This window comes from Eschrichtius robustus, chromosome 14 (genome assembly GCF_028021215.1).
Source record: "Eschrichtius robustus isolate mEscRob2 chromosome 14, mEscRob2.pri, whole genome shotgun sequence".
NCBI lineage: Eukaryota > Metazoa > Chordata > Mammalia > Artiodactyla > Eschrichtiidae > Eschrichtius > Eschrichtius robustus.
The window spans coordinates 8,073,825-8,095,565 of NC_090837.1; the positions used below are offsets into that span (position 1 = coordinate 8,073,825).

The 21,741-nt window shown below is 46.3% G+C and overlaps 1 protein-coding gene across 3 annotated transcripts in view; it reads right to left on the minus strand.

Moving 5' to 3' along the window:
• Positions 1–21,741, minus strand: part of CFAP251 (cilia and flagella associated protein 251) — a 68,680-nt gene that overhangs the window by 44,904 nt on the left and 2,035 nt on the right. For all 3 annotated transcript variants that reach the window (XM_068563568.1, XM_068563569.1, XM_068563570.1), the window contains 5 exons: positions 21,194–21,607; positions 14,474–14,614; positions 11,636–11,745; positions 6,607–6,718; positions 6,269–6,349 (listed from right to left, as the gene is read on the minus strand). In XM_068563568.1, the coding sequence (XP_068419669.1) occupies positions 6,269–6,349; positions 6,607–6,718; positions 11,636–11,745; positions 14,474–14,614; positions 21,194–21,607 (858 nt within the window). The remainder of the gene's footprint in view (positions 1–6,268; positions 6,350–6,606; positions 6,719–11,635; positions 11,746–14,473; positions 14,615–21,193; positions 21,608–21,741) is intronic.

A 21,741-nucleotide genomic window follows, 5' to 3' on the forward strand; every position in this document is an offset into this window, starting at 1 on the left:
ACTCCAATACAGGTGTATTAAAAAAAAAGTGACTAAAGCATAGGGTGGGAGAAAAATAAAAATAAAAATAAAAAATAAGAAACACGGGACTTCCCTGGTGGCACAGTGGTTAAGAATCTGCCTGCCAATGCAGGGGACACGGGTTCAAGCCCTGGTCCGGGAAGATCCCACATGCCGTGGAGCAACTAAGCCCATGCACCACAACTACTGAGCCTGCGCTCTAGAGCCCACGAGCCACAGCTACTGAGCCCGTGTGCCACAACTACTGAAGTCCGCGCGCCTAGAGCCCATGCTCCGCAACAAGAGAAGCCACAGCAATGAGAAGCCCACACACCACAATGAAGACTAGCATCCACTCACTGCAACTAGAGAAAGCCTGCACGCAGCAACGAAGTCCCATGGCAGCCCAAAAATAATAATAAAAATAAATTAATTAATTTTTTAAAAATAAGTGGGCTTCCCTGGTGGCTCAGTGGTTGAGAATCTGCCTGCCAATGCAGGGGACACGGGTTCGGGCCCTGGTCTGGGAAGATCCCACATGCCGCGGAGCAACTAGGCCCGTGAGCCACAACTGCTGAGCCTGCGCGTCTGGAGCCTGTGCTCCGCAACGGGAGAGGCCGCGATAGTGAGAGGCCCGCGCACCGCGATGAAGAGTGGCCCCCGCTTGCCGCAACTGGAGAAAGCCCTCGCACAGAAACTAAGACCCAACACAGCCATAAATAGATAAATAAATAATTTTTTTAAAAAAATAAATAAAAAATAAAAAACACAAAATATGGTTTAACAGAAAATTAAATATAGCCAAAGAAATAGTTAATAGAAAAGGAAGATAAATTATAGGAGAAAATATCCAGACTGAAGCATAAAGACACAAAAGAATAGAAAAAAGAATAAAAGACCTATGGGACAAGCTGAAAAGGTCTAACTTACATGTAATTGGAGTCCCAGAAGGAGAGGAAAGAAAGAATGTGGCAGAAATAATGTTTAAAGAAACAATAGCTAGGGATTCCCTGGTGGTTAGGACTCAGTGCTTTCACTGCCGAGGCCCAGGTTCAATCCTGTTCAGGGAACTAAGATCCCACAAGCCATGAGGCACAGCCCCCCCCCCAAAGAAAAGAGAGAGAGAGAGACAATGGCTGGGGAAGGTGGGGTTGGGAGGGGAGACATAACTTTCAAAAAGGTAGCAGTAAGATTGACAGTTGACTTCTCAATAGAAATGATGTGAGTCTGAAGACAATGGAATGATACCTATATCTTCAAGGTACTAAAAGAAGATAACCACCAACCTAGAATTCTCTACGTAGGGAAAAATATCCTTCAAAAACAAAGATAATGACCAAGAGAGATAAGAGCATATACCCCTACAAAGACCTGTACATAAACGTTCATTCAGCTCTATTTTCAATAGCCACAAACAGGAAAAATCTCGAATGTCCTTCAGTTATCTATTCGGTGAAGGGATAAATTGTGCCATATCCATTCAATGCACTACTATTCAGCAATAAAAAGGAACAAACTTTTGATACATGCAACAACATGGATGAACTTCAAAAATTAAGTTGGGGGACTTCCCTGGTGGTCCAGTGGCAAAGAATCTGCCTTGCAATGCAGGGGACACGGGTTCAATCCCTGGTCAGGGAACTAAGATCCCACATGCCGTGGGGCAACTAAGCCCGCGTGCCGCAACTACTGAGCTCTCATGCCTCAACTAGAGCCCACCTGCCGCAAACAACAGAGCCCACATGCCCTGGAGCCTGCACGCCACAACTAGAGAAGAGAAAAGCCGCACACCACAACTAGAGACAAGCCCGCGGGCCACAACGAAAGATCCTGCGTCCCTCAACGAAGATCCGGCATGCTGCAAGTAAGACCCAACGCAGCCAAAAATAAATAAAAATAGGGGTTCCCTGGTGGCGCAGTGGTTAAGGATTGCCTGCCAATGCAGAGGGCACGGGTTCGAGCCTTGGTCCAGGAAGATCCCACATGCCGCAGAGCAACTAAGCCCGTGCGTCACAACTACTGAGACTTCACTCTAGAGTCCATGAGCCACAACTACTGAAGCCTGCGCGCCTAGAGCCCGTGCTCCGCAACAAGAGAAGCCACCGCAATGAGAAGGCCGTGCACCGCAACGAAGAGTAGCCCCCGCTCTCCGCAAGTAGAGAAAGCCCACGCGCAGCAACAAAGACCTAACACAGCCAAAAATAAAAATAAATAAAATTTTAAAAAATAAATAAAATAAATAATACATCTTTAAAAAAAAATTAAGTTGGGTGAAAGAAACCAGAGCCCTCCACAAAGAGTCTATTTCATAAAACTCATTAAAATATGCAAAGTAACATTAATAAACAGGAGAGTCGATGTTGGGAGATGGATAGAGGGAAGAGATCATACCTTGAAGGCCATAGTGAGGAGTCTGGGTTTTATTCTAAGGACAAGGGAAGGCATTGAAGGATTCTGAGTCAGGGAGTGATATAATCTGTTTTGCTTATTTCAAAAATATCACTCTGACTGCTGTGGGGAGATTGGCAAGGGTGCAGCGGGGTGCAGCAGAGATCAGCTGGGAGGACGCGGAGGTCATGCAGGCGGAGGTGACTGTGGTCTGGACTAGATGGTGGCAGTGCAGACGGGGCGGCGAGGAAGGAGTCCAGCATCGACCTTGGAAATAAACGGTACTTACAGCCATTGGGATGAGATACCCAAGAAGCAAGCGTGGCAAGAAGAGGAGGAGGCAAAAGAAGAGCTCCCAGAACCAAACCCTGAGGAACGCCAAGATTTAGAAGGTGTAAAATGAGAGGAGAAGAAGCCACAAAGGAACCTGAGGAAGAACGGCCGGGGAGACAGCAGGAAAAGTGTCTTGTGAGCCCACTGGGGAGGGTGTGATGAGGGTTCAACAACGTCCGTTTGATTTGGGAACACCAGTGACCGTGATAAGCATAGTTCTGGTAGAGCTGTGGGTGGGTGGAGGACAGATGAAAAGAACAGAAATGTCCATCAACAGAGGATGGATAAATAAGTTGTGTGACACTCAAAGAACAAAAAACTGTACAGCAGTGAAAGTGAATAGGAGTTACAGCTCAAGAATCAACATGAGTGAATCTCAGAAACAACACTGAGCATATGAAGCGATTAGTCTGATTCCAAACACAGAAAGGTCAAAAACAGGCAAAATGAAAGAAGACCGTATTGAAGGATACATACATCACTGGGGAAAAGTATAAAGAAAAGCACAGGCAGGTATAACACAAAATTTGGGATAATGGTTAACTCCGGGGAGCAAAGCTTGGGATGAGACCGGGGAGGGGCACACAGGGGTTTCTAGGGTTTAGGTAACGTTCTATTTCATGATCCAGTGGTGAGCACACAGGTACATTTTATTTTCTTCCTTAAAATGTACACATTTTGCATGTATGCCTGATTTAGCAATAAAATGTAAAGAGGTCAACTATTTCTTGCAAAAAAAAAAGTAAGTGAGACGAGGAAGTAGAGAAAGCAAGCGTGGACAGCGCTTCTGAGACGTTTCCCGGGGAAGAGGCACAGAGGGCGTAGCTGGAAGGAGACGTGGGGTCGGAGGAGTTCTCTCAGGACCGGTGGTCCGAAAGCATGTTTATTCGCAGTAGAGGGAGAGTTGACAGCTGCAGGAGAAGGGCCCTGAGGCAGCCAGCGGGGGGATCTAGTGCGCTGGCCCTTCGCTGCAGTCAGAGGGGAAAAGAGAAGATGGCGGGGTTGAAGGTGTGTTGCAGGCTGGGGAGGGAGAACAGGCCCGTGTTTGTATCTGATGGCTTCCATTTTCTCAATGAAACACGGGGTTGGGGGCGGTCATCCGCTGAGCATGGGAAGCAGGGCGGGGGCAGGTGGGAGGAGCAGGTGTGGAACTGTCGTCTCTAGAAATGAAAAGGACAGCTGACCAGAGCGGCCAAGCCAGGCCCAGAGCCGTCCTGAAATTCGTGACTGAATTCCAAGTAAGATGAATCCGCTGGGTTGGGTGCTTCTCCCCAGCTACATTCAGCCCGCTGGGGTCCGGGTCCAGAGGAGGCTGAGGGTGGGGCTCACCCAGAGCTGGGGGGGCTTGTGTGGTGCTGTCCAGCAGCACTTCCCGTTGGGGTGGAGATGTTCTATCACCTGTGCTGTCAACAATGGTAGCCACCAGCCACACATGGATAATGAGTAGCTGAAATGTGGCTCGTGAAACCGAGGAAATGAATTTGTACTTTAATTTTAATCAATTTACGTTTTTGTTTGTTTGGGTCACACCATGTGGCTTGTGGGGATCTTAGTTCCCTGACCAGGTATTGAACCTGAGCTCCCTGCACTGTAAATGCGGAGTCCCAACCACTGGACCGCCAGGGAATTCTCGAAATTTCAATAGCCATGTGTATTTAGCAAAGCTGCAATATAGAAATCAACTGACATTCTATACACTAACAGTGAACATTCTGAGAAGAGAATTAAGAAAACAATTCCACTTAATAATAGCATCAAAAAAAATACTTAGGAATAAATTTAGCTGAGGAGGTGAAAGATTTGTACGCTGAAAACTACAAAACGCTGCTGAAAGAAATTAAAGAAGATGTAAATAAACAGAAAGACAGGGGCTTCCCTGGTGGAGCAGTTGTCAAAAATCCGCCTGCCAATGCAGGGGACACGGGTTCAAGCCCTGGTCCGGGAAGACCCCACATGCCACGGAGCAACTAAGCCCGTGCGCCACAACTACTGAGCCTGCGCTCTAGAGCCCGTGAGCCACAACTACTGAGCCCGTGTGCCACAACTACTGAGCCCACGTGCCACAACTACTGAAGCCCGCGTTCCTAGAGCCGGTGCTCCGCAACAAGAGAAGCCGCCGCAATGAGAAGCCCACGCACTGCAATGAAGAGTAGCCACCGCTCACCACAACTAGAGAAAGCCCGCGTGCAGCAACGAAGACCCAACGCGGCCATAAATAAATAAATAAATAAGTAAAATAAATCTATTAAAAAAAAATAAACAGAAAGACATCCATGCTCGTGGACTGGAAGAGAACGTTGTTAAGATGACAAGACTGGGCTTCCCTGGTGGTGCAGTGGTTGAGAATCCGCCTGCCAATGCAGGGGACACGGGTTCGAGCCCTGGTCTGGGAAGATCCCACATGCCGCGGAGCAACTAGGCCCGTGAGCCACAATTACTGAGCCTGCGCGTCTGGAGCCTGTGCTCCGCAACAAGAGAGGCCGCGATAGTGAGAGGCCCACGCACCACGATGAAGAGTGGCCCCCGCTTGCTGCAACTGGAGAAAGCCCTCGCACAGAAACAAAGACCCAACACAGCCAAAAATAAATAAATAAATAAATAAATAAATAAAAAAAAAAAAAATAGATGACAAGACTACCCAAAGCAATCTATAGATTCAATGCAACCTCTATCAACATCCCCAACGCATTTTTGGTAGCAACAGAAAAACCCATCCTAAATACCCAGGTATGGCTGGTAGCTTTGAGAAGTAAGGAAATTTGGGGGGGGCACTTCCCTGGCGGTCCAGTGGTTAGGACTCCGCGCTTTCACTGCCAAGGGTGCAGGTTTGATCCCTGGTCGGGGAACTAAGGTCCCGCAAGCCATGCGGTGTGGCCAAAAAAAAAAAAAAAGGAAGGAAATTTTTTTGAGGGAGCACAAGGAATGTTGGCGGAGGGAGAGCAGGAGAGAAGAGGGACGTAAAGCTTATGATGATGTGTGCCTCGCTGAGGCCAGTCACCCAGACCCCCTGCTTGGGTTCTGGTTCACACAAGCCACGTACATCCTTACCACAGTGTCTGGTACACAGTAGGTACTCAATAAATGCAGGTGAATGACGGCTGCGAGCATGAATGAGACGATGCAGAGCAGCACAGTCAATGGTCTGGGTGCCCTCGGCAAGTCACCTCACGCAAATCGAGAATAATAACTCCCCTATATGAAGAGCAGTTCAGAACATGCTTCTAGAATAAGAAAGGCTGCTAGCTGGGTGACTTCAGACCAATTATTTGATAGTTAATAGTAGTAATGTGAATCCCACAGTAACATCTTCTCAGCATGTTTGCGTGGATTACATGAGATACTGTATGCAAAGAACTTAGCAGAATCTGGCACATAAGAAGTGATCAAAAAACTTAGCTATTATCATCAAAAATAAAATGAGATCATGGACAGGAGTTTTTAAAAAGCTCTAGTGCACCATAACAAAACTCCAGTAAAACAAAAAGTAGTTTTGAACTGGCTTCAGTGTACCTTTAGGTGGATCTTTACAGGCTCGAAATGAACTCACCTGAAAACCATACTCTTTGGGAAGGTTAAGAGTGCAGGCCGGTGTTTCCACCGCTAAAGTCCACCTCCAGATGCAAACTTTCTGTAAGTGATGGCAGACAGAGGAGAGTGAGAAGGTTCCTGAAGGCTACTGGAGGAACCTACACCCCTTGTGGTAAGCCAGTGACTTCCGCTAACTAAGCAAAGCACAGTGAGCTAAGCCGCAGGCAGGGAGCCCCTGACCGGTCACCCCCCTCCACCCAGAGAACCACAGACGCCACACGGCCTGAGCAGAGCTGCTCGCGGGGACACTTGTGACGGGCGGGCCAGCCGCTGAAGCTGCCGTGACAGGCCCTGTACCTGGATCTCAGCGTCTGAGATGGTCGCCAGGTACTTGGCATCGCGGGTGATGGCCATGGCCCTGATGCCGTCACCTTCTGGGCAGCTGTCGAATATCGTGTGCACAGGAATGCTGCAAAACAGGACGGGGGACACCCAGGTCAGGAACAGAACAGCTACAGAGAAACAAACGTGGTCCACCCACATGATGGAAAGTTGCTCCGCCATAAAAAAGGAGTGAAGCACTGACACAGGCGACAACACGGATGAACCTTGAAACCATGGTGCTGAGTGAAAGAAGCCAGACACCAAAGGATACATATTGTATGATTCCATTCGTATCAAACCTCCAAGATAGGCAAATCCATAGAGGCGGAAAGCAGATGCGTGTTTTCCAGAGGGTAGGGGAGCGGGATGTGAAGGCTAATGGTTTCAGGGTTTGCTTCTGCAGCGAAGAAAATGTTTTGGAACCAGATAGAGGCGGCAGTTGCACCACACTGTGAATATACTAAATGCCACTGAGTTGTTCACTTTAAAATGGTTACTTTTATGTTATGTGAATTTTACCTCAAATTTAAAACAAAAACTCAGGGCAGCATGTAAACGTGCTATTTGTTCTCTCCCGGAGTTCTAGTCTCTCCTTCATTATCGAGTGCTGATTCTGTGCCAGGCGTGAAGGATGAGAACACGAAACAAGATGTCTAGGACACTATCCTAGCTTTCAGGAAAGCCGGCGTCCTCCTCCAGAAGGGGGAGTGTAAACAAGCACAGGCTTTCTCGACAGCAACTTCCCTGCATCTGTCAAAATCCTCAATGCACACACCCTAAGACCCGCCAATTCCACTTCTACAAATTTTTTTTTCCTAGAGAAATAATAGCAAAAGTAAACAGAGATAAATGCCAATTCATGCTTATTGTGGCACTGCTTTAATAGCAAAAATCTGGAAACAACACAAATATCCATTAATATGGGATTTGTTTTAAAAATATCATGGTAAACCATATAATGAAAAAGTATGCCACCTTCAAAAAGAATGAGGTAGATTTGGGAAAGTGACCAAAATTTTGTGGAAAAAAGCAAATAGCAAAACAGTAGACGTAGCATCATCCTGAGAGAGAGAGAGAGAGAGAGAGAGAGAGAGTGTGTGTGTGTGTGTGTGTGTGTGTGTGTGTGTGTGTGTATTTATATGTATAGAAAAAAGTCTGGAGGAATGAACTCCAAACTACATGGTGACTCTGGATATAGGTTTGGGTGAAGGGGGACTTTCTTTTTTTTTTTTTTTCCCTACACATCTGTATTGTGTCACTGGCAAGACTTTAGAACTGTAAGATGCAGACAAAGCCTTAACACACGCAGAATTTAATTAGATGATATCTGAATATCTGAGAGAGCCAAAGAAATGCAAGAAACAGCTGAAGCAATGATGGAAGTAAGCTGTGATGTGGTGGGGGTCCCTGACTTCCACTGGAAGAGTGGGTGGTAGGAAGACTTAATCCCGGAACGCGGGCTATGCAGACCCCCCGTTGGTTTTTCATTATGGAGACCTTGTTACAGAGAATATGCACAGGCCTCAGTATGTCACATCGGTGTCCCAATTGGCTGGAACCAAGTCTGTGCCCTAGCTGAGGACCTGTCTGGCTCTCTGTCACTTGAGAAATTTTATCCCACTGAGACGTGACCCCAAAAATTCCCTTGGGAAGGCAGTCCTAAAGTTGTTGGGAATGACATAATGACGTTCTTCGTGGGAACGTGTATCTCATCCCCGGGGATATTTAGAATTAAATGCAGAGAAGATGAAGTCAGTTGGACCTGTACTCTTAACATATTTGTGACAAGAGAATTTGTTCCTTTTTTTAAGAATGGGTCATGTTTAAGAGAATTTAACATATTAGAGTCTCTAACAGATTAATTTGTGATTCTAATTGAAAGTCTGTAGTTGATTTAGACTTGTGATTTTAAATTCAAATTGTATTAGGTTTACAAACAATACTAGAACACTTAAGAGAACTTAGGACTTGCCATATTTATGTCTAATTTATTAGATTTACAAGAATTACTTAAGTACTGGTGAAGGATTTATTTGTTAATCAGACTACTAAAGAACTTAAAGATGAAACTGAATATATTCAATTTCTAAATGCAGTTTAAAATGTTTAAAAGGAGTTAATAAAATTTGTGAGACTAAACATTAATCAAAGCCCCCTTATAGGCAATTGCAAAAATACGCTAGATTTACACAGTAAGATTTAAGTTGAATTAATATCTCAAGGAAGAAGTACCATTTATCACTTTAATAAGGTGAATATTAATTCTAAAACTAGATAATCCTTTCTGGGTTCCCAGAGTCATCATTTGCAATATCATAAAACTCATATCGACATATCATTTTAATTGTTAACCACAGATACACTTCACTTTGTAATTTTAAAAAATGACTGCCAGAGTCACCCCCGGTCTAGTGGGGGAGACAGCTCTATAAACAAGAAAAAAGCAAAGGATAAACACTGTTTGAATGGAGGCCAGCTCTGCCTGGGGCAGGGGAGCTGTCAGCAAAGGCTTGAGAGAAGAGAGGCACCAGAGGGGCCCATCCTTCCTGCCTCAGGACTTCCTGATGCAGGAGATGACTTTCCCTCGTGTGTGTCAGGTGGATGTACCATTTCTTGCAGCTGAAAAGCATGTAATCGCTAGAGATGACCACTAGGCGAGCAGACGGGAATTTGATTTCGTGGGGGAAGTGTTTGCGTGGCTAGGATGTGTGCGTGTACTCCCTGTAACAAGGGCTGAGCTGGCAACAGGCAGCAGGGGAGCCCATTAGGATTTTGCACATGGGAAAAGATCACGCTCAAAATGTTGTAGAGAAAAACCACATGATGATAGATGATGATGGCCACACATGTGTATTTTTTTTTGGCCTCGAGGCAGGCAGGATCATAGTTCCCTGACCAGGGATCGAACCCGTGGCCCCTGCAGTGGAAGCACAGAGTCTTAACCACTGGACCGCCAGGGAAGTCCCCTTACACATGTGCATTTAAAACAACAGCAAATGTTCTGGAAGGAAACACCCCAAATCGACTACCTAGAGGACTAGGATTGGAAATGGTGGCCAAAGGAGACTTTAGCTTCCAATTAAAATGTATTAAAGTGATTTTTAAAAAATCAGCAGATGAATGGATAAACAAAATGTGGTATAGCCATGCAATGGAATCTTAAACAGCTATAAAAAGGAATGGAGTACTGATTCATGCTACAACATGGAAGAATTTTGAAAATATTATGCTAAGTAAAAGAAGCCAGACACAAAAGCCACTTATTGTATGATTCCACGGACATGAGATGTCCAGAATAGGCAAATCTTTAGAGACAGAAAGTAGATTAGAGGTTGCGGGGAGGGAGAATGAGGAATTCCTTAGTTCAGATTTTCTGGTTGGGTGCTGCGAGTGTTCTGGAAAGAGTGGCGATGGCTGCACAACACTGTGAATGTAATTAATGCCAGTGAATTGTATATACATTTAAAAGCGGTTCAGTGTCACGGAGGCTGGGTTGACGAGTGAAACTGCAGTGGGGGAGATCGGTCAGGAGGCTACTGCAAGGGCCCACGCAGGAGAGGGCGGGCAGAGGCGGTGGATGTGGGTTCAGAAGTTATTTGGAGGTGGAGGCGCAGGACTTTCGGACGTTTTAGCAGGAGATGCCCGTGAGACGTGCAGGTGGAGTGTCCTCCAGCAGCTCCCCCATCAGCACACAGGAAACACTGAGACGGCTGTTGAGAGTAAGATGGCGCGGTTTCAAACCCTGGCTCTGCTCCTGCCTGGCTGGAGGGCATCACCACAGCAGCCTCACGCCCTCAGGCCACAGCTAAGGAAGGGCCAGAGGAGGACGAAAAGAGTCTGAGAGGGAACAGACAGCGAGCAGGACGAGGGCCAGGGGGACACGCTGTCAGAGGGGCCAAGGGAAATGATGAGGTAATACGGCCCCAGGGAGGCCAGCGGTCACCCGGGGGAGAGCAGCTCCTGTGTCATAGGACATTCAACATACCTTCCTCCTAACCTTCTTCTCCACCTGGACTCGTCCACCCCCCACCTCACCCCCTCCCACCCCCCTACACACCCAACCAAGGCCTTACAATCTTGTCAGTGAATCTAGCACTGCTCTCTGCCTCTAGGACCAGGAATTACAAAAGGACACACATCTGTGAGCATCTATCCTGGGCCGGGTGCTGTGCTCTGGATCTTCCTCACAATCCCGTAGGGTAAGTAGAGTAGATCAAAGAGCGCCCCCTCGAAATTCATTCCACCCAGAACCTCAGAATGCGAGCTTATACGGAAAGAGAGTCTCTGCGGATGTAATTAGTTAAGATGAGGTCATACTGGTTAGGGTGGACCCTAAACCCAATGACTGGAGTCCTTATAAAAGAGAAGACCTTGCAGAGAGACGCAGAGCGGGAGACGCCACATGAAGATGGAAGCAGAGGCTGGAGCGACGTGTCTACAGGTCAAGGACCACCAAGGATGCCAGGAACCACCCGAAGCAAGAGGGGAGCATGGGACAGATTCTCTCTCAGGGCCCCAGGAGCTCCCTGCAGACTCCCCGGTTTCAGACATTTGGCCTCATGAACAGTGAGAAAATAAATTTCTGTGATTTTAAGCCACCCAGATTGGGGTAATTTCTTACAGCAGCCCAGGGAAATGAAGACAGTAAGTACGATTAGTCTTTTTTTTTTTTTTGGCAGATGGTGAAAGTCACATGATTTCTCTGGGTCTCCCAGCTGGGTGAGCGTGAGTTGGCCTCCCTCAACCCAGTCTGCCTGGGGGCCACCGACAAACCAAGTTTCTGGACTTAAAGAGCCAAGAATCACCCATGGGAAATTCACCAAAGTAATGTCATCCCAACAGGCCTTGAGGCAATAAGACAACCTCCCTGAGAACCTCGCCCCTCGCCCTGCCTCCCAGCACCGGCTTCTGTACCCCCGGACCGGCATGACTCCTTTTTTTGCGGGTCACGGTGGCAGACGCTGCACAAAAACGCGGGGGGAAGCGGCTGCGACATGCCTACCCCGAGAAGCAGTCCCATATGATTATCAGGCAGTCGGGCCCTTTGTCGGCCGTGGCGACCCAGCGCCTGTCTTCGCTGATGCAGAGGCACGAGATGACGTTGGGGTGGGCCTGCAGACGTGGAGAGAAGTCGCTCTGAGACAGGGGTTGGGGGGGGGGTGCCCAGCCCTGGCACCAGCAGGAAAGGCAGGGCCCCGGAGGCACACCTGAGCTCCCTTTCCAGATGCCGCTGGCTGAAAATCCTACTCCCACCCGCCTTCCCTGGTGTTTCTCTACAGCCAGAGGTTTTCAAACTTCCCCTCAAAACACTCGCAGGGTAAGCTGCGCTCCCTGCAAGAACAGTGGCTTCCTAGGGGTCGAGGCGTATACCCGACTCTGAACCCACGTGGAGAATAAATGTCCAGGTCCCCCCACCTCCAGCTCCCCCAAACCTCCCTACCAGCCTCATCTACCCCAGAACTGCTCACTCAGGCCACTGAGCAGCTCTGGAACCAAAGCCTCCACACAGGCCTCTGCTTTCATTCGTATCCTCCTACAGTCTTCCCCACACAACAGAGGAATCTTCTGGAAACACAAACAAGATGGCAGCCGGGAAACAGCCCCTGTTTCCCTCCTTCCATGTCACCCCTCACTCACTCTGGCCTCCTCTCTGGGCCTCACACACGACGCCTGAAAACTCAGAGCTCTCTCTGTCTGTCTGGGATGCTCTTCCCTGCAAAATGGCCCTGGGTTGGTTCATGCTCAGCCTTCAGGTCTTAGCACAAACAGCACTTTTTTTTTTTTTTTTTAATTAATTAAGTTATTTATTTACTTATTTTTGGCTGTGTTGGGTCTTCGTTTCTGTGCGAGGGCTTTCTCCTGTTGCGGCAAGTGGGGGCCACTCTTCATCGCGGTGCGCGGGCCTCTCACTGTCGCGGCCTCTCTTGTTGTGGAGCACAAGCTCCAGACACGCAGGCTCAGTAGTTGTGGCTCACGGGCCTAGTTGCTCCGCGGCATGTGGGATCTTCCCAGACCAGGGCTCGAACCCGTGTCCCCCGCACTGGCAGGCAGATTCTCAACCACTGCGCCACCAGGGAAGCCCAAACGGCACTTTTTTATTCCCTGCCCACTCAATCCAGAGGAAGTCTCCTCTCACCCTGATTCTTCCCTCTTAGAGCATTTTCACATTTCCTTTCGAGCAACTGTTAAAATCTTTAGGTATATGCTTATGTGTTCACTTGTTTAACGACTGTCTCTCCATGAGGGGGGACTAGATCTATTTTGGTCATGACTACAGACCCTTCACCTGAAACACAGTGGTTATGATAAATACATGTGGGATGTATGAATGAACGAACGAATGGCCAAGGCCACCCCCAGCCATCCAACCCTGCGGAGGCTGGACGCCCGCCTGGCTGCTCCCTGCTTCTCAGCCCCTCTGCCCCGCCCGCCCCCGACTCTGAGCCTGCCCACCACACTGTGCTTTCTCCCCCTGCTGCCACCTCTGTGCTCAGTGCTACACGTTCAACTCAGCTCTGAGAAGGGCTGCTTGCTGACTGTGTGTGTATTTCAGGACTTCTAGAAAGCAAATTCCTTAAGTTACACCCACGTGTCTTGGATCCCTGGCACGATGCTGAGTACTGGCTGAGCTCTTGGAAAATACTTTGTGAAGTTTCTGATCTAGGCATTGACTAAGGAAGGTCCTTATATGTCAACTGAAAAGGGTAACATGGAACTGTTTACCGGGTTAACTAGTAGAAAGTCGGACACCAGGAAAACGTGACATTTGGACAGGTAAATGATGAAAACGAAAGAGGTCAAAAACATCCGGAACAGAGGAGGCAGAGCGGTGAGGGGAAGGCAGGCATGTGGGGCATTCGGGGAGGCACGGAGCAGGGTGTAAATAAAGCCAAGTGCTGGAGGGAGGAGACAGGAGGAAAGACTGACCTACTTAATACTTTCAAGTCAGGAGACCTGGATGTAAGACCTGGCTTCAACATCTGCTAGCACAGCCTTGGGCAAGTCAGCTAAATCCCTCTGAACCTCAGTTTCCTCTCCTGTGAAATGGGAATATTAACACTCACTTCTCAGCATGAGTAGGAGGATCAAAGCCCTCTGAGCCCTGGAAAGGAGTCTGAGTGTTTATTAGGTCCGAATCCCTGCCCTTTGCATCTCACCATAGTCCTGTGGAGACAACATGGTCTCTCCTGACCACATTTTCACAGAAATGTAAAAAATACAGATGCTTTAGATTCTAGTTACTATAAAATTAAAGTCAACTGCTATTTGTCAATTGATTCTGATTAGAATCAGAGAGAAAACGAACAATAAAATGTGTTCCTAAAAACAGAATTTGCTATGGTTCAGAAGAGAGGAAGGAAAACGTGAATGAGATGGAATGAAGTTGACCCCTGAAATAAAAAACAAAGTGCTGGACTTCCCTGGTGGCACAGTGGTTAAGAATCCGCCTGCCAATGCAGGGGACACTGGTTCGAGCCCTGGTCCGGGAAGATCCCACATGCCACGGAGCAACTAAGCCCATGCGCCACAACTGCTGAGCCTGCGCTCTAGAGCCCGTGAGCCACAACTACTGAGCCCGCATGCCACAACTACTGCAGCCCGTGCACCTAGAGCCCATGCTCCGCAACAAGAGAAGCCACCGCAACGAGAAGCCTGCGCACCACAACAAAAAGTAGCCCCTGCTCGCCGCAACTAGAGAAAGCCTGCACACAGCAACAAAGACCCAACACAGCCAAAAATCAATCAATTAATTAATTAAAAAGCAACAACAATAACAACCAAAGTGCTATATTCAGGTTAAAGACAACCTCTTTCACTTGAAGTAAGAAAACCTGCAAACCTGAAGATGGTGCTGGTTATTCTTGAAGACATTGTAGATGACCGCAGTGTGAGCACTGGCATACAGAAGAACTCTCTGGTTTTCGTCTTGAATGTAGTAAACAGGAAGGGAACTGTTCCATCCGAACGACCAGGTCATGGTCTGGAAGACAAAGGCAAAAGCGGGAAGACACCACGGTGCACGAACCCAGAGCTGTGACGCGGGGTACTCCCGGCCTGAATCCTGGAGCAGAAGGATTCACATCATCAGCCAATGAAGAGACATCACCTTGAGAAGTCCTCAAGAGCACGCTACACCGCGGACGGACGACCCCTGAAACGTGATGCTAGGAGCCAAATGCAAAGGACCACATACTGTGTGACCCCATCTACATAAAATGTCCAGAATAGGCAGATCCATAGAGACAGGAAGCAGATCAGTGGTTGCCAGGGGGTGAGGGGAGGGGGAATGGGGAGCGACTGCTTACTGCGTATGGGTTTCTTTTTGGAGGGACGGAAATGTTCTGAAATTAGATACTGGCAATGGTTGCATAACCTAGGGAACAGGCTAAAAACCAATCAACTGGGGCTTCCCTGGTGGCGCAGTGGTTGAGAATCTGCCTGCCAATGCAGGGGACACGGGTTCGAGCCCTGGTCTGGGAAGATCCCACATGCCGCGGAGCAACTAGGCCCGTGAGCCACAACTACTGAGCCTGCGCGTCTGGAGCCTGTGCTCAGCAACAAGAGAGGCCGCGATAGTGAGAGGCCCGCGCACCGCGATGAAGAGTGGCCCCCGCTTGCCGCAACTAGAGAAAGCCCTCGCACAGAAACGAAGACCCAACACAGCCAAAAATAAAATAAAATAAATAAATAAATTTTAAAAACAAACAAACAAACAAAAAACCAATCAACTGTACACTTTAAAAGGGTAAATTTTCAGACATAGAAAACAAACTTATGGTTACGAAAGTGGGGAAGGGGGGGTGGGAGGGATGAATTAGGAGCTTGGGATTAACAGATACACACTACTATATATAAAATAGATAACCAACAAGGACCTACTGTATAGCACAGGGAACTATACTCAATATCTTGTAATAACCTATAAGGGAAAAGAATCTGAAAAAGAAAAAAAAAAAAAATATATATATATATACACACACACATACATATGAATCACTTTGCTGTACACCTGAAACTAACACAACATTGTAAATCAACTATATTTCAACAAAAATAAATTTTAAAAACTTTTTTTAATTTTAAAGGGTGAACTTTACAAGGATGTGGAGAAACTGGGACCCTTGGGCATTACTGGTGGGAGTGTGAAATGGTGCGGCTGCTGTGGAAAACAGTATGGAGGTTCCGCAAAAAACTGAAAATACAATTACCATATAACCCAGCCATTACACTCCGGGTATCTACCCAAAAGAACAGGAAACAGGGTCTCAAAGAGATATGTGTACACCCATGTTCATAGCAGCATGTTTCACAGTAGCCAAAAGGTGGAAAACAAGCCAGTGTCCATCGACAGATGAATGGATAAACAAAAGGTGAGTATTATGCAGCCTCCAAAGGGATGGAGATTCTGACACATGCTCCGACACGGATGACCCTTGAGGACATTATATAAGTAAAATACATCAGTCACAAAAAGACAAATATGAACTGAATGGTTCCACTTATATGAGGTCCATAGAGTAGTCAAATTCATAGAGACAGGAAGTAGAAGGGCAGTAGCCAGGGACCGGGGTGGGGATGGGGAGCCGGTGTTTGTGGGTACAGTGTGTGTTTCACAAGATGAAGAGAGTTATGGGGATGGGTGATGATAGTGGCTGCGCAACCATGTGAATGTATTCAATACCACTGAGCTTTTACACCTAAAAATGGTTAAGGTGGTAAATTTTATGTTATATGTGCCTTTTACCACAATCTTTTAAGAAAAAGTTAAGAGGGTGGATTTTATGGATGTGAATTCTACCTCGATTTAAAAAGAAAAGAAAAGCTACGTGGTGCTTACACAGGCGTGTTTACTGTGTAAGAATTCAACGAGTTCTACACTTGCGTGTGCTCTTTCTGTTTATATGTTATATTTCAATAAAGACGTTTCCTTTAAAAAAAGAAAGTCTTCAACAGTAAATAGAAACAACTTCCTATTCATCTTCTCCCCAGGACCTAGACCCAGCTCAGTACCAGACACACAGTGAGCACTTAACGTTGTGAAATTCAATTTACTGAATGAGAGTACGTAGAATGGACAAGTTATAATAAAGTCACTAAGTAACTTCATAAGAAAGGCAATTATTCAGCCTGGGTATCTGTTCCTTATACACGATTTTCCCTGGAAGGATAAAGTATAAAAGAGACAAAACTCCCTTAGGAGGATTAAAAATTCCACACTGCCAGGAACAAGTCCAAAATAAAAATTTCATGAAATGAAAAATAATAGGTATTATAAATCTGACTACTGCTTCCAATTCAATAGTAGTTTGTTTATGTATATTTTTGTATTCAACGCCTCTTACAAAAATTACGGATAAACTGTGGTACGTTCATACAACGGAATATTATTCAGCAATAAAAAGAAATGAGCTTGCAAGCCATGAAAAGATGTGGAGGAACCTTAAATGCATGTTGCTAAGTGAAAGAAGCCAGCCTGAAAAGGCTACAAACTGTATGATTCCAACCACATGACACTGTGGAAAAGGCAAAACTATGGAGACAATAAAAATCAATGGTTGTCAGGGGTTTGGGTTGGGGGGATGAGGGGGAGGGAGAGATGAACAGGTAGGGCACAGGACATTTTTAGGGCAGTGAAACTACTCTGTATCAAACAACAATGGTAGATACATGTCATTATGCATTTGTCAAAGCCCAGAGAATGTACAACACAGAGTGAACCCTAAGGTAAACTATGGACTTAAGGTAATTCTAATTCATCCGTATTGGCTCATCAATTGCGACAAATGCACTGCACTAATGCAAGATGGTAGTAATAGAGGAGACGAGGGGGGAAGGAGGCACAAGGGAGTATGTGGGAATTCTCTGTGCTTTTCATTCAATTTTTCTATAAACCTAAAACTGCCCCCAAATAATAAAGTCTATTTAAAAAATTAACCAAGGCTGATGTGGTAGAGTGTTTAAAGTGATGGCTAAGTGATTAGTTACCAAAAATCAGTGGGTTATATTGGAGCATAGAAATGAAATCTGGTGATGGGATTTCCCTGGCACTCCAGTGGTTAAGACCCCAAGCTGCCACTGCAGGGGGTGCGGGTTCCATCCCTGGTCAGGGAACTAAGATACTGCATGCCTCACGGCCAAAAGAAAAATAAATAAAGAAATGAAATCTGGTGAGTTTCCTTTCTGATCTTTGAATGATACTTAAGGTTAAATTGATGTACCGTATATTTCTCCCAAGACAGAGTGGGCGACCGTGGCCGATTTCTCTCCTACACGCTTCATTCCCCGTTCTCTCCTGATTCTATCTGCTCATTCGCTGTAACTTATATTTACATTTAGGTCTTTTATTGCGTGGGCGTGAGTGGTAGAATTACGGAATCATAATTGCCTCAAGCTGCAACTTCTAGGAACGGAACTATTTCATATCTGGCTGGTTCTTAAGAGCCAATTTCTTCAAGTGAGATGGTTCTTTTGGAAACCTGCTAATTCTAAAAGGCCTGATAGTCGTCCTGGAAATTTATTTTGAGATTTAACAAATTAGTTACAAAAAGAAAACACTCTTAACTAGACTCCTGTCTCCAGGTAAAACAACTCTTGCAAGGTCAAAACTAGGCTGACCTCACTCAGTAGTAACAGAACTTCCTTGCTTGAGCAGCCCTCACGTTAACCGAAATCACACAGTAAGTACTAACACTCATCGCATTTTGCACTAGTTTTAACACTCATGGCGAATGATGATGGAGACAGCCGCCTCTCACATCAATCTTCTTCTAAAACATGGTCATCTGGAAAACAAAACTTTATTGTCAAAATCAGATTTCACTGTATTTGATAGTTATATGATTCCTTCTCATAAACACATGATACCTTGTTACTCGGCCGGAGATGGTATTCACGGTTAGGTCTATTTACCATGAGCGCTGCGAGTTATTACAGGCCTTTGGGATAAGCCGGGGGAGCCCAAAGGAGAAGGAGGATATGCTGCGAGCACAGAGATGGAGAGGCACACACGCACTGAAGCACCTTTGGTGAGAGCAAGAAATCAGAAACAGCATAAATGGCCATCAATAAGGAAACAGGGGCTTCCCTGGTGGCGCAGTGGTTGGGAGTCTGCCTGCCAATGCAGGGCACACGGGTTCGAGCCCTGGTCTGGGAAGATCCCACATGCCGCGGAGCAACTAGGCCCGTGAGCCACAACTACTGAGCCTGCGCGTCTGGAGCCTGTGCTCCGCAACAAGAGAGGCCGCGACGGTGAAAGGCCCGCGCACCGCGATGAAGAGTGGCCCCCGCTTGCCACGACTAGAGAAAGCCCTCGCACAGAAACGAAGACCCAACACAGGCATAAATAAATAAATAAATAAATAAATAAATAAATAAATAAATAAATAAATAAATAAATAAATAAATAAATAAATAAATAAATAAATAAATAAAATTAAAAAAACAAACAAAAAAACAACTCACATTATTTAAAAATAAGGAAACAGCCGAATTTAAAATGAGGAAGTGGAGGGCTTCCCTGGTGGCGCAGTGGTTGAGAGTCTGCCTGCCAGTGCAGGGGACATGGGTTCGAGCCCTGGTCTGGGAGGATCCCACGTGCCGCGGAGCGACTGGGCCCGTGAGCCACAGTTGCTGAGCCTGCGCGTCTGGAGCCTGTGCTCCGCAACAAGAGAGGCCGCATGGTGACAGGCCCGCGCACCGCGATGAAGAGTGGCCCCCGCTTGCCGCAGCTGGAGAGAGCCCTCGCACAGAAACGAAGACCCAACACAGCCAAAAATAGTAATAATAAAAAATAATAATAATAATCAGTGTTTTAAAAAAAAAAAAAAAAAATGAGGAAGTGGATATACATGCACTGATATAAAAAATCCTCTAAGACATATTAAGTGCAAAAACATTTATGCAGAAATGCAGAATATCTCACTGGATAAAAAACAAACAAACAAACAAACATCTAAAAACACAAATCGTGTGTGTGTGCGCACGCAGATACATGTTTATATGTGTACCAAAAAAGGTCTGGAGAGATAGTTATACCAAACTGCAAAAGTAGCCACCTCAGGAAAACGGGATTGGGATGGGAGTGTGTTCGAGAAGAGGAATCTTTGCCTTTGTCTATTTTTTTTTATAAAGAGCACTTATTCATTTTAACAAAAAGAAGAAACAATAAAGGCGAAAGGAAAGGAAAAAGAAAGATGGCGCACCCAAAGAGCTAAGCAAACCTGCAAAGAGAGAAGGCCTAGGAAAGTTTGGTTCTGCAGTGAGCCCAAGGCTAACAGGGGGCCCAGACCTGTGCAGTGGCTTTTGTCAAGTCCAGGTAGCTGGGGCCTGGATAAAAAGATCGCTTGCTCTTATTAGGGACGTTACCTGATTTCTGGTTAGTTGGCTAAACAAGACAAATGTCTTCATGGGCTCTAAAACTCAATTATTCTTGGGACTTCCCTGGCGGTCCAGTGATTAGGACTCCGAGCTTCCACTGCAGGGGGCGAGGGTTCAATTTCTGATTGGGGAACTAAGATCCAACATGCCGCTCAGTGCGGCCAAATAAATAAATAAATAAACTCAATTATTCTTTCTTTCAGACTGAGCAATTGCAAGCTTGAACCTTTAACTCCATTGCTCAAAGTCGGCCAAATCTACAGAAAGGAGGCTGTCAGTTCTCTGCACTTCCCCCTCGGCACCCTTCCGTCACCACCACCAGCACAACCGTCACCACCATCACCTAGTTGTTAACACTTGTCAAGTGCTCACTCTGTGTTAGGAACTGCATTAAGTACACACAGTCCATCACTTACGAATCTTCCAAAGGCATGAATCTACAGTGGGGGGAGAAAAAAGATGAATCCTAGGAAACAATTTTCAGAAAGTAGCAGATGGAGGAAGAAAGAAGGAGAAGGAAAAAAAAAAAAAAACCTCCTCTTCCTTCTCTTGGCAAATGATAATATTTTTACCCTCGCAGATGGCGCCTCCCTGGAACACTGTCAGCGGCAGCAAAGGCAGACTCCTTGGGACCGCCTGGTGCTTTTCCCGGTGGCTTTCACTTTTTCCAGACCTTTGACTTACTGATCTATCTTGGGATGGATAGTTTTAGGAACCTGTGGTGGTTTTAGGAGCTGGTAAAGGGATCAAGCCAGTTACAGCAGAAGAGGCGAGGAGAGGAGGGAAAGGGAAGGAACTGGTGGTATGGAGGAGGAGTATTATGATGTGGGAGAGAGAGAGGGAAAGGGAGGGAGAGAGAGAGATGGAGCGAGAAGAGAGAGGGGAGAGGGGAGAGGTCGATTTGGAGTCTCCCCCAAGAAAACAGCGTCCTATACAATGGACAAACCACGTGCGGAATTTCCTGCCTGCAGAGCAACGCTGCTGAACCCAGATGCAGCGTTCGTGTCCACATGCTGTCACACATGTCCACCCACAGCTCCAAACTGAACTTTAAAATGACACAGGTCTGTGATTAGCTTAAAAAGGAGCTTTCTGGTGGTATTATTTTCCATATGCATAAAATTCCCCTATTTCACAATACTCTCAAAACACTGGGGGAACTTTAAAAGCATGTTGCACTTACCAAGGGATACACGTTGGCACCGTCATCCTTTTGGAACAAAATGTCCTCAGTGGCAGTGGAGACCAGTGACACCTTAGGGATCCTTGCTTTGGGCTGGAATTCTTTTTCTTTTTTCTCATTTACGTATAATACTCTTTTTTCTTTTCTCCCTTCTCTCTTTTCTGGCTCCAAGTCTCCCCTTTCTGGTTCCAAGTCTCTCCTTTCTTGTCCCAATTCATCTTGGGGCCTCTGGTCGGTTCTCTCTGCAAGGTCGCCTGAAGGCTGCTTTTCAGGGGAACTAAGCTGTTGTTCCGCAGAAATGGTTAGATCCAAATCAAGAAACTCTAATTGTGAGACCATGCTTCTTGGAAGTTCGAGTGTTTCCAAAAGCTCTGATTGTAATGAATGCTTTGACTCTCTACCACTATAGGTTTTCTTAAAAAAGAAATATAAAGGAGATTGTGATTTCAAATACAGTACACGCTGCTACGTGCCCTCATTTAGTTTCCTTTCTCTTCCTAATCAGCCAGTCTTAGTGTTAGCCTCACATCGGAATTATGAAGCACTTT